Source organism: Dromiciops gliroides, chromosome 3 (assembly GCF_019393635.1).
Source record: "Dromiciops gliroides isolate mDroGli1 chromosome 3, mDroGli1.pri, whole genome shotgun sequence".
NCBI classification, from domain to species: Eukaryota; Metazoa; Chordata; class Mammalia; order Microbiotheria; family Microbiotheriidae; genus Dromiciops; species Dromiciops gliroides.
Genome location: NC_057863.1, coordinates 660231164 through 660244180, shown reverse-complemented (window position 1 = coordinate 660244180; position 13017 = coordinate 660231164). Strand labels below are relative to the sequence as shown.

The window sequence follows — 13017 nt, the reverse complement described above, 5'->3', positions numbered from 1 at the left end:
ACTATGTACATGTGTGCACCTTAGTGGCAATCTTAAAAATTGTTGCTCCTTTTATCCTCTCCACAAGCTCCCTGTCCCCCTAGCCAGGTCTGGAGCCATGATCTATTGAATTTTATCATTGTTTCTGGATGGGGAACATCAATCTGCTCCCCTTTACCCTGCCCCTCTGCCATACTCTCTCTTTCCAAAGGGCCCCACTGTGACTATCACCCCACTTTTGTAGAGTTTCCCCCATTACAATGTAAGCTCCTTGAGGGGAAGGCATTTTTAAATTTGTATCCCCAGAGCTTAGCACTATGCTTGAGAATATAGTAAATGCTTTTTCATTCATCTAGTTATACTTTTTTTGTTTAAAGTTTTGAGTTCCAAATTCTATCCCTCTCTCATTCCCTCCCTTCCTCCCCAAGGTTGCAATCAATCAGTATAGATTGTACATGTGCAATTATGTAAAATATTACCATATTAGTCATTTTACAGAAAAAGACTCAAGTAAAAAAGAGGAGAAAGCACAAAATAGCATGCTTCAATCTGTGTTCGATCAATATCAGTTCTTTCTCTGGAGGTGGAGAGTATGCTTCATTGTTATTCCTTTGGGATTGTCTTGGATTATTGTATTGCTGAGAGTAGTTAAATCATTCACAATTGCTCATAGAGCTATAATGCTGTCACTGCACAATATTCTCTTGGTTCTGCTCACTTCACTATATATCAGTTCATATGAGTCTTTCCAGGTTTTTCTGAAATCATTCTGCTTGTCATTTCTCATAGCAAAATAATATTCCGTTACAATCATATACCACAGCTTGTTCAGTCATTCCCCAATTGATGGACATTCTTTTGATTTCCAATTCTTAGCCACCACAAAGAGTTGCTATAAATATTTTTCGTACAATATTTTTTCTTTTCTCTTTTTCACAGTTACCATTGTTGACTGTTTTCCTTCATCCTATTCACTCTCCCATGATATTTACTCTATTATCTATCTGCTTTCACCCTATCTCTTCTCAAAAGGGATTTGCTTCTGACTGCCCCCTCCCCCAATATGCCTTCCCTTCTTTTACCCTCCCTCCTTAACTCCTTCCCCTCCTACTTTCCTGCAGGGTTAAATAGATTACTCCAACCAATTGAGTGTGTATGCTATTCCCTCCTTGAGCCAACTCTGATGAGATTAAGGTCTTTGAGCCTATTCTGATAAGTGTAAGGTTCATTCACTGCCCAGCTCCTCCCCTATCTCTCCCCCTACTCCATAAACCCTTTCCTGTCTGTTTCATGTGGGATTTCACCCCATTTCATCCCTTCCCCCTCCCCCAGTGTTTTCCTCTCACCCCTCAATTTTTCCCTAAAGATGTCATCATGCGGCAGCTAGGTGACACAGTTAACAAAGCACTCACCCTGGACCCAGGAGGACCCAAGGCCAAATATGGCCTCAGACATAAGACACTCACCCAGTGCACCACCCCACTTGCCAGTGATTTTTGAAATGATCATTGACATCTCTTCTAATATATTTTAATAGTATGATCTTTAAAGGTCACACTGCTATTTAGAATGTATTGTGGAGTATGGTGTAAAGTCAAGGCATGGTAGTGTAAGGTGGGTGTAAGGTCTACAGAGCCATTGTGCTGACATTTTGTATACCTGTGAAACCTGGGCAGTCTACCATTGCCATGCCAGGAAACTCGATAGCTTTCATTTGAATTGTCTTGGGAAGATTCTGAAGATCACCTGACGAGATAAGACACTGGACACTGAGGTTCTTTCTCAAGCTTAACTGCCAAACATTCAAATTCTATTGCAGAGAGGGCAACTCCAATGGACTGGCCACATTGTCCAAATGCTAAATGTACATTTTTCTAAAAGACTATGTTATGGAGAATTCACATAAGGCAAATTTTCTCACAGAGGTGAGAAAATGATAACAAGGACACTATCAAGGTCTCTGAAGAACTCTGAAATTGATTATGAGAAATGGGAGACACTGTCACAGAACCACCTAGCAAACAAAGCATGTCCACATTAAAGAAGGCATTGCACTCTATGAGCAAAGCAGAATTGTGGTCATTCAAAAGAAACTTGAGTTGTGCAAATTTCAAGAAATCTCCTTTTTAAATCTTCCCACAAACTATTTGTACCTGACCTGTGGTAGAGCTTTCTGAGCTCATATTAATCTGATCAGCCACAGTCAAACACACTGTACATTGACCCTGATATTGTGATGCCATTTTTGTCCCCTTCAGAGTACAACAATGTTAGTTTCTTCAACTGTAAAATTGAAATAATAGCACCTACCTCCCAGGATTGGTGTGAAGAGCAAATGAGATATTTGCAAAGCTCTTATCATGGTCCCTGGCACATAGTAGGCATTTGAAGAGTGCCTCTTTCCTTCCCTTTTCCCATGGTGGAATGCTTTAGAAGTACCTGCTCCCATAATGGAAACAAGATTTCTTCCTTTTCCCCTTTTTCAATTTTCCCTTTACAATACCTATTTTCCTGTAGGTTCTCATCTTCCTGATACATTGCAGGAGGTATTGTTTCTTATTTGTTAGTCTTTTACTTGGTTAGGGTATATAAAATATTTTCCTCTCTTTTTCCTTTTCTCCAACAATTTATTCCCCTTCACATTCTGTAATTTTAGATCTTCAAAAGACACACACACACACACACACACACACACACACACACACACATTGATTTCTAGGGATGGTGTTGTGAGATTTTCTTTCTGATGTTTCAGGCCTCTGTCCACATCATGTCTATGTGATGTCTGCATTCACTCTTGTATAATTTGTGTGCTTTTAGAAAGAAATTTATTTCTTTTTTTAAATCATAAAAGCATTTTATTATTTTCCAGTTCCATGTAAAGATTGTTTTCAACATTTGATTTCATAAGATTTTTAGTTCTCAATTTTTCTCTCTCCCTCCCTTCCCTTCTCCCTCCCAAGACAAAAGCAATCTGATATAGGTTATATATGTACAATCACATTAAACATGTTTCTGCATTAGTCATGCTATGAAAGAGGAATCAGAACAAAAGGGAAAAACTTCCAAACAAAAGTAGAAGCAGTCTGGTTCAATCTGCATTGAGAATCCACAGTTCATTTTTCTGGATGTGGAGAACATTTAGAAAGAAATTTCTTAATGATCCCTCTGTTGTCATGTTGTTGTTGTTGTCATTTGCTCCTATATTTGTTTATCTTTCTTGTATTTATGTTGTCTGGGAATTTTGAGTGTTTTGAAAATTATTATTAAATATCCATTTTTTATATTTATGGTTTGTCTCATATTTTCAAAGAAAACCATCTTGAATTGCATGTTCAGCTCCACTGTTCTTTGGACAACATTATTGCACTCTTTCTCACATATCGTCCTGGGTACAGAATAGTCTCATTCTAGTTTTCTTTCCTTTATATTTGAATTTTTTCTGGGTACTTGCAGAATAGCTGTTTGTTAGTGAAATTGCTCATTTTAAACACTATATGTCTTCAGTCTTTCAGCATAGTTTTTGTTTTCTTCTTCAAGTGATGTTTGGATTCTTTTAAATAACAATATTTTCTGTCTTCAGAAGTTCTGAGAAATTTTCTTGTATTATCTATTGCTTTATGATGTTTGTGGGTTTTTTTTTAACTTGTGTTCTTGTTCTGTAAGTTATAATTTGTAAAATTTCTCCACGTATCCTGTCTTTGTGTGTGTGTGTGTGTGTGTGTGTGTGTGTGTGTGTGTGTGTGTGTGAGGCAATTGGAGTTAAGTTACTTGCCCAGGGTCACACAGCTAGTAAGTGTCAAGTGACTGAGGCCAGATTTGAACTCAGGTCCTCCTGAATCCAGGGCTGGTGCTCTATCCACTGCACCACCTAGCTGTCCCCACATATCCTGTCTTTAAGATCAATATGTTTTGCATGTGTGAAAATCATGTTTTCTTTTAATGACATTACCATTTTTGCTTCTCTTTTTCAAGATTGTCATTAACTTTTGTGTATTTGAATTCCTAATCAGTCTTGTTTATTTGGTGAGACTTGCCACCATGGCTTCACAGTTCTTTTTTTGTTTGTTTGGTTTTGTTTTTCTATTTTGCCTATTATTTCTGTTGTACAAGCCATAAATTATACTTTCACAATTCTTATTTCTCTTATAATCCATGAAGAAATATCTGTTATTATTCTGTTCTTTCTTGGCTCTCCTCAGGATCCTCTGCCACATCGGGTGATGATTCATTTTCCTTTGACTTTCTTTTTGTTTGTTTTTTTTGGTGGGGAAATTTAGGTTAAGTGGCTTGCCCAGGGTCACACAGCTAGTAAGTGTTAAGTGTCTGAGATCAGATTTGAACTCAAGTACTCCTGAATCTGGGGCTGGTGCTCTATCCACTGCACCACCTAGCTGCCCCTTACTTTGACTTTCATTATTTATTCATGAATGTCTGGAGTCTTCTACCTCATCTAGAAGTCATATGTTTTTGTTATTAATATCTCTCTTGTTGGTTTTTCTGACTGCTTTGAAGGGATTATTTGAGTTTTCTTCTTCCTATGATCTTTAGTATTTTAATTTAAATATACTTAACTTATTTTTCTATACTGATCATTTTCTAACTTTTACATTCATAACATTTTCCCTGGGGGATGTACCTCAAAGCTGTAACAATCTTCCCCTTTGGGTAATTCGTGGTTTACTAAGTGACTTCTGGGGGGACAAAACTGACCCTAGCTGGAAGCTGAATTCTCTCCCTCAGACTTAGTGGAGTGCCACATGGGCACACATATGTGTCCTGCATTAGATCCCACTGTTCCTCAATTCTCTGATTGAGGTCTGTTGTAGCACAGAAATCTGCCATGCTGTTCTCCAGTCTGAGCACTAATTTCTATGACTGACAGTGCCTTTTAAAAGGTAAGTATTATATTTTGTCAAAAGCCTTTCCAACATTGATTGATATAATAATGGGGCTTTAATTATTTTTAGTATTGATATGGATTATGATCACTTTGGTTTTCTTTATATTGAACAAACAACAGCTTCCTGCTGTAAATCTAATCTGGTCATGGGGCAGCTAAGTGGCACAGTGGGTAGAACACTGGCCATAGAGTTGGGAAGACTTGAGTTCAAATCTCACCTGAGACACTTAGTAGCTATGTCACCCTGGTCAAGTCACTCAACCCCAATTGCCATCTCCAGTTGTCCTGATAAATATCTTTCCACTGGACTCAGATGGCTCAGGGTAAAGTGTGAAGTTGGTGACTTTGTGCAGGCCTCCCTCCCTTAAATCCAATTCACTGTGTGGCACGTAAAACTATATGTGTGGTCACCTTATTTCTGTCCCAAGTTTGGTGAAAATTAGCTGGGGTTTCTAATATAGTTGTTACTTATAAATTAGAAGCTTTAGTACCAGTTTGGGGGCATCAAGCTTTTATTAAAGTACACCAAAATTAGTAAAAAGAGAACACCTGGCTCAGAAAGTTAAGAAAAGGCTTATCTAGCCTAGAGTAGAGAATGGAGCTCAGCCTGCCCTTCTGTCCTAGAGGAGAAATAGAGCTCAGCTTGGCCTGCTTCTTCTTCCAAGTCCTCTGCCACCAATAATGCCTCCAAGAGAGTCTCACTGAGAGTAACTGCATATGGAACCTTTTTATGGGTTGGAAGGAGAGGCGGTCCTTACATACTACTTCAAGCTAATTAGCTAGCATCAACCAAATCCATTGGTTCATTGGACTTGAAGATGGCCCTGTGTTGAGGTCAGAGTCACACCCTCTGAAAACACACCCTCCTGAGGACCAGGCAAGTGTGATTCCAATCAAGTTAACTCGAAATGAGTCCATCAGCAAAGCCAATCTCAATCAATCTTAATATAATTAATCCCTTCAAGCAGAGCCTTTGGGCATTCCCAAAATCCTATTATTTTCTCACAACTGAAAGTTATGGCATCACCCCAATATCATAGGCCTTGTAAAGATTGAAGGACAAATAACAATCTCATCATAATGTGTAATATTTTGATGTTATAGTAATCCCTTTCATAAATTTTATTCAATATTTTTGTGTCAGTGTTTCTTGGAATCATAAGTTTATAGTTTTTTTCCTCTGCTGTCTCTTGGTTTAAATTTCAAGACCATTTGCATTATAAAAATGGTTTGGAAGGATCTTATTTTTTCCTTTTTTTAACTGAAAACTATTTATATAAGATTTAAGTGAATAGTTCTTTGAACGTTTGATAGAATTCACTTGTAACCTCATGTGTTGCTAGATTTGTTACTCCTCCTGGGAGTTCATTTATGTGAACTTAATTCAACAGAAATTTTCTTTGACAAAAATTTTGCCTGTAACATATAGATGCCTTATCAAATTTGTAAGAATAAAAGTCATTATGTTACTGTTCAGTCATTTCAATGATGTCCAACTCTTTGTGATCCCATTTGGGGTTTTCCTGAAAAAGATACTGGAGTGTTTTGCCATTTCCTTCTCCAGTTCATTTTTAAAGATGAGAAAACTGAGGCAAACAGTATTAAGTGACTTTTCCAGGGAAACACAGCTAAAAATTATGCATTTTATATTATTTGACTCTATCTGTCACTTCTTTGACCATGAATACTTAATATTGATAGATCTGAAAGACTTCTTTTTTTACTTGCTCCTATAATTTATTTGTGATGTCATCTTTTATGTACAATTAATGAAATCAGTTGGAGCTTATTTTTGTATGTGATATGAGATATTGATCAGTATTAGTTTCTACTTGACTGTTCTCCAGTTTTCTCAAAGGCCTTTAAAAAAATAAGTCTTATGTACTAGGCTAAGATCATTGGATTTATCAAACATTAGATTACTATGCTCATTACTTTCACATATTTTGTAAAAAATCTATTCCAGTGATTCATCTCTCTATGTCTTAGCTAACACCAAATTGATTCGATGACCATGTTCAAATAAGGTTCAGTAGGTTTCATTCTTTCCAACCTTTTGTATGATTTCCTTTGGTATTCATGACCTTTTGTATCTCCAGATGAATTTTGATATCATTTTGTCTAGTTCTATAAAGTAGTCCTTTGGTAGTTTAATTTGCCTCATAAATTACCATTTATATAAGCATATTATTTGCAATAGTAATATAATTTTATTCTATTTATTCACCTAATCACAAGTAATCAATATTTATCCAATTGTTTAATTCTGTATTTATTTAATGAATTTTTTGTTGTTGGAGGTATCCCAGGAAGCAGTGAGCGACTGGCCTTTCTAAATTAAGATCTTTCCCAGGTCTCAGTTTGTCTGAAGCAATGCTCATTCAATGCCTGAGGGCAAGATAAGGATTGAGACAAAAGATGGCCTAATTTTCAAGCCTGCAGCTCATTGTTTAGGCTTGCATGATTTAAAGTAAGTATAAATAGCATTTTTCCTGTGCTTTGGAAAAATAATTTTAGTGACTGAGTGTAGGATAGATTAGAGTGGAGAGAGACTTAAGGAAGGCAGACCTACCAGTAGACTGTTGCAGTAGTCCAGAGGAGAGATGAGAACATATTTGAGAGATGTTGCAAAGGGGAAATTAACATACTTTGACAATGGATTAGATATGGGAGATGAGAGATAGTGAGGTATCCAGGATTATTCTTACATTGTGAGCCTGAGGGAACAGGATGATGATGTTGCTCTTGATAGTAATAAGGATTTAGGAAGATTAAGGGGAAAGGTAATGAGTTTGGCATTGGGCATTTTGAATTAAAAATGTCTACTCGAAATGGAGATTGAGATGTGTGAATATTACAGTTAGAGATGAAAGATTAGAGGTCAGCAGTGAGGTCAGACAGGATAAGTAGATTTGGGAATTATTGACATACAGATGGTAATTACATCCATGGGAGATGATGAGATCATCAAGTGAAATAGTATATAAATGGAGAATGGAAAAGGACCCAGGATAGAACCTGGTGGTACACCCAAGACAAGAGGGCATAATCTGAAGGATACAGAGAAGGGATGGTCATATAGGTAGGAGGAGAACCAGGAAAAAGTGGGTATCCTGAAAACTTAGAAGAGACTGTCAAGGAGGAGAGAGTAATCAACACTACCAAAGGCTACAGTGAGGTCAAGGAGAATGAGGAATGGGAAAAAGCCATTGCTTTTGACAAATCAAACATCATTAGTAACATTGGAGAAAGCAGTTTTGATGGAAGGATAACTTTGGAAACTGAATTTTAAGGGGTTAAGAAGAGAGTGAAAGGAGTAGTGTCATGTATTATAGCTGGTGTGAGGGCCAAATTCTGAAATACGGAGCGTATTAGGGTGACTCGCCTTAATAATGGGGTCCCGGAAATATAAGGGACTCTCTTAGGTTTAATTTCCCCTTTGAACTTTCCCTTTTATATATTCCTCCCAGGACAATAAGAAAAGGAGCCTCTGAGCTTCAGTTCATAAAGGAAGAGGTTTTATTGCTTGGGAATTAATTAGACCACAAAGGTGAAACCAATTAGGGAAATAAGGAAGTAGAAATACAGATGGACTTTTTTTTTTCTTAGAGTATTTTATTTATTTTTTCCCTGTTACATGTAAAGATAGTTTTCAACTTTTGTTTATACAAGCTTTCGAATTTCAGATTTTTCTCCCTCCCTCCCCTCCCTCCCCCCTCCCCTAGACAACAGATAATCTGATATAGGTTATATATATATGTATATGTATATGTATATGTATATGTATATGTATATGTATATGTATATGTATATGTATATGTATACACACACATATATATTTTTGTACATGTATATTTATACATATATGATAACATTAAACATATTTCTGCATTAGTCATGTTATAAGAGAAAAATCAGAGCAATGAGGAAAAACCTCAAAATAGAAATGCAACAGCACCAAAAAGCAAAAGAAATAGTATGGGTCATTCAGCATCTATACTCCACAGTTCTTTTTATTTTCCCCTGTATTTGGAGATCCTCCTCCATCATGAGTTCCCTGGAGCCCTTCTGTACCATTGCATTGGTGAGAAGAATATAGTCCATCACAGTAGGTCAACACACAATGTTGATGATACTGTGTACAGTGTTCTTCTGGTTCTGCTCATCTCACTCATCATCAGTCAGATGGACATTCTTAACTCTAAGCTTAGCCTCTGCAATCCCAGAGATTAAGCTAGTTCAAAGGAATTTAGGGTTTTCCTTGATAAAACTCACCAATCTCAAACTGCCTGCCAGGCTGAAAACCAGCACACCCAAGACCAAGAATGAAATACCCCACCACCAAGCCGAGCCGAGTACCACCAGACTGCTTTCCAGGCCGAAAGAGACCAACCTTTTTGCACGCCTCGCCCACCAGAAATCGCCTCCCTTCTGGTGGAGTTTTCCTCCCCCAAAAAGGGAGGTCTGGCATTTTTCCTCCCCAAAAGGGGAGGTCCTTTAAAAGTTGCTCAGTAGCATGTGCAATCTCAGGGTGGGCCAGGTGTGGCCCCTCCGAAATGATTCAGCTAAAACTTTTGATATTAGTCTTTACCACAAATAATTTTTACCACACTGGCCTTTTCAAGAAATTTAGCCACAAAAGGCTAAACTAAAATATAAACTATGATCATTAGCAAGGATGGGAGGATCAAGTGAGGGTTTGTTTTTTCAGGATGGGGGATACATGAGCATGTTTGTAGACAGTAGGAACTGAGAAACTAGACAGGTAGATATTGAAAATAAATGATAAATTAGGGATTGCAATGAGGACAATCTGTCAAAGGACACAGAAAGGAATGGATTGCTTGAGCAAGAAGAGGGATTAGCCTTGTTAAAGATTAAAGTTACTTCATTTTGTGAGATGGAATGAAGGAGGAGATAGTAGGAAAACACATATAAGTAATGTGGGATAGGGAAGAGAAGAGACAAGGGAGTTTGCCTCATTTTTTCCTGCAAAGTATGAGACAAAAATCTCAGCTGAGAGGATGTGTGGAGGGAGAGCCATGAGAGGCTTATGGATGGATAAGAAAGTTTGAAAGGGCCACTGTGGAGAGGAGTATAGTGAGCTGATAAGACAAATGTAGTTGGATATCCTAGCAGCAGTGAAGGCCCATTTGACATTGTAAATCATGAATGTGTAGTTACCCTGTGCAGAATGGTTACATGTTTTTCTTATTTTTGTTCAGTGGAATTGTGTAGGAGTGAAGATAGTGTGAATGAGAGGAATAATCCAAGACTGAATACAGTGAAATGATGAGGGATAGAGGGACTCAAGAAGAGTACAGTGTGTAGTGTGTACACAGCATATTGTTATTCATTAAGGATAAATATAGCAAAAGGCAGTTAGACCAGGCTCCCAAGGACTTCATGTTCTATTAGATAGACAACAGAAAAGGAGATTGGTTGGTAATATAGGAAGAATGAAAAACAGAAGTTGGGTAGGCTGAAGGATAAATTGATATCATGAAGATACATACATAGATGTATATGTATATACATATATATAGGTATGTATGTGTATATAGATATGTACATATATGTGTGTATATTATATACAAAGGGCTTTAGCACATTGGATAGATTATGAGATATTTATGATGCAGCATACACAGAAAATTCATAGAATGAAAAGTTGCAGAAAGGTTATATTCTAAACCAGTAGAGAGATGAAATAACTTCTCAATCCATAATCCTGAATCCTAGCTAATTATATTCCGTGATTCAAAGGGGAAATCCCAAGATCATCAGCAACCACGCCATCTGAAGTAACCTTGCTATATATTCAGGATAAAACTATTTCCTTTTGACAGTGGGAAATAGGAGTGTGTGTGTGTGTGTGTGTGTGTGTGTGTGTGTGTGTGTGTGTGCAAACTACTTGCCGTCTGAGAGTAAGTCCTGCTGGGAATTGAGAAGTTGAATTGCAAATAGTTGGTCAGTGAGGAATTCATTGTTAACCTATGATACCAAGACTGCAGTTCGATAGTACCTTTGATGCAGCCATGAGAATGGAAGATTTTTACCATGAATCACAGAGATTTTAAACACCAACAAATATTATTGTAACATTTGATGACTACCCTCCACATATGAGATTGTTGTCTAATGGAGGAACTGAAACAGAAATCAACAGAATCCTTCTTGCTATAAATAAAACTAGAATTTATGGAACAAACTCAAATAAATAGGATAGCCAAGAGTTTTTTTTCCTTGGAGTGGCATATATGTGAGTTGTTTGTGTTGATTTACTTGTACATTTAAAAGTAGTAAGAAGCATGATTTTGGTGTAAACTCAAAAAATCCATGAATGCTACTTGGGGTATTCTCCACATATTTCGAACAGATCATCCATGGACATGGAATCTAATTTTAAATCAATATTAATTTCTATGTAGAAGTGTCTTTCCTAAAACCTTCTTCAGGGCACATAAGACATCTTTATTTCTGAGGCTGTAGATAATAGGATTGAGCATGGGAGTGAGAATGGTATATAAGATGGCCAAGACCTTGTCCTGACCTGGAGTATGATAGGACTTTGGCCTCATATATGTAAAGATAAATGGCCCATAGTACATGACAACCACAACTAGGTGGGAGGAACAAGTGGAGAAGGCTTTTTTCTGGGCTTCCACAGATTTAATGTGAAGCACAGTATGGAGAATCTGACCATAAGAGGCAAGAATGATGGAAAAGGGAATTAAGAGGAAGAACACAGCACTCACATAGACTCCTCCTTCATAATGTGATGTGTCAACACAAGAGAGTTTCAACATGGCTGGGACTTCACAGAAAAAGTGGTCAATGGCCCTTGTGCCACAAAAGGGGAGGTGCAGTACATAAGTTGTGTGAATTGTAGAGTTGATGGTTCCCACAAGCCAGCACCCAGCAGCCATGAGGACACTGATGCGATGGTTCATGAGGATGGGATAATGTAGTGGCCTGCAGATGGCCACATAGCGATCATAGGACATGGCTGTGAGAAGAAGACATTCTGCACCCAAAAAGATGAGGGAGAGGAAGATCTGGAATCCACAACCTGCAAATGGGATGGACTTTCTGCCAGATATGAAGTTAATGACCATCTTGGGAACGATGTTGGAGATGTGCAAGATATCCATGAAGGAGAGGTGGCTGAGAAGGAAGTACATTGGAGTGTGGAGCTGAATGTCAAGGCGGATAAGGAGAATCAAGGCTGTGTTCCCCATTATTGCCACCATAAAAATGATGAAAATAAGTGTTAAGAATAGAAATCCATACTGGTTTGGATGCAATAATCCTAACAGGATGAAGTCTCTAGTGAAAGTCTCATTCTTTTCTGCCCACATCAATGTTACTTCAACTTTTCACCTAAAGCCTAAAAGACAAGTTTTAGAAAAGTAAGACTGGATAAATACAAAGCCAGGACTGGATCTATGACTACAAAATGATGACTGTCACAGAAGTCATTTCATTGATTAAGGTGAGTTGCAATTCAAAGAAATCAAATAAATTATCTGAATTGACTGAGTTCTTGTGATGTTCAATTCATTGTCTGAAGGGCTGAAAAAAATCAAAGTGGCTCATCTGGGTAGTTAAACATTCATGTTCCTTTCCTAGTTGATTTCTTAGTTTGATAGGCAATTAAGAAGCTAATTCAGCCTGTCAATGCCTGGCCTTTCCTCTCAGTTGAATAGCAAGAAACATTTTCCAATGCAATGAAGAAATCAGAAACTAATGGTACTTCAAAGTGTGTAAAATATGCAAATACACCAGATTCAGAAGCAAAAAATCCCCTGAGCTAACCAAAGATTGTTTTGTTCATATCATCACCATCATCAGGATTATTATTATTAAAAATATTTTACTTTTAATTTATGGAATAAATCAAGCATTTCCATAACATAGTACAATAAAAAAAAGATTGTAAATGAAACTGAAAATCATTATGTACAATTTGCTAAAACTTTTAAACATTTAATAAAGTTATGTTCATTTGGTTTTTCCCCTTTGTATCTTCCCTCCCCTCCAACCTGCCCTAGAGATGGCTACCATCAGATGCAAATAGGTATGGAGACATAGATAGATAGATAGATGATAGAGATAGAAAGATAGAGTGATAG

General features: G+C 37.4%; 1 protein-coding gene across 1 annotated transcript; it reads right to left on the bottom strand.

Moving 5' to 3' along the window:
- Positions 1-11298: 11298 nt before the first annotated feature.
- On the bottom strand, positions 11299-12246 carry LOC122751483 (olfactory receptor 2AJ1-like). The gene has a single exon (XM_043998544.1). The coding sequence runs from the start codon at positions 12241-12243 to the stop codon at positions 11299-11301; it is 945 nt and encodes a 314-aa protein (XP_043854479.1). The 5' UTR covers positions 12244-12246.
- Positions 12247-13017: the final 771 nt, after the last annotated feature.

Bases quoted from the DNA above. Each gene is read 5' to 3' on its own strand.
- LOC122751483 (XM_043998544.1), bottom strand. From the start codon at position 12,243: ATGTGGGCAGAAAAGAATGAGACTTTCACTAGAGACTTCATCCTGTTA.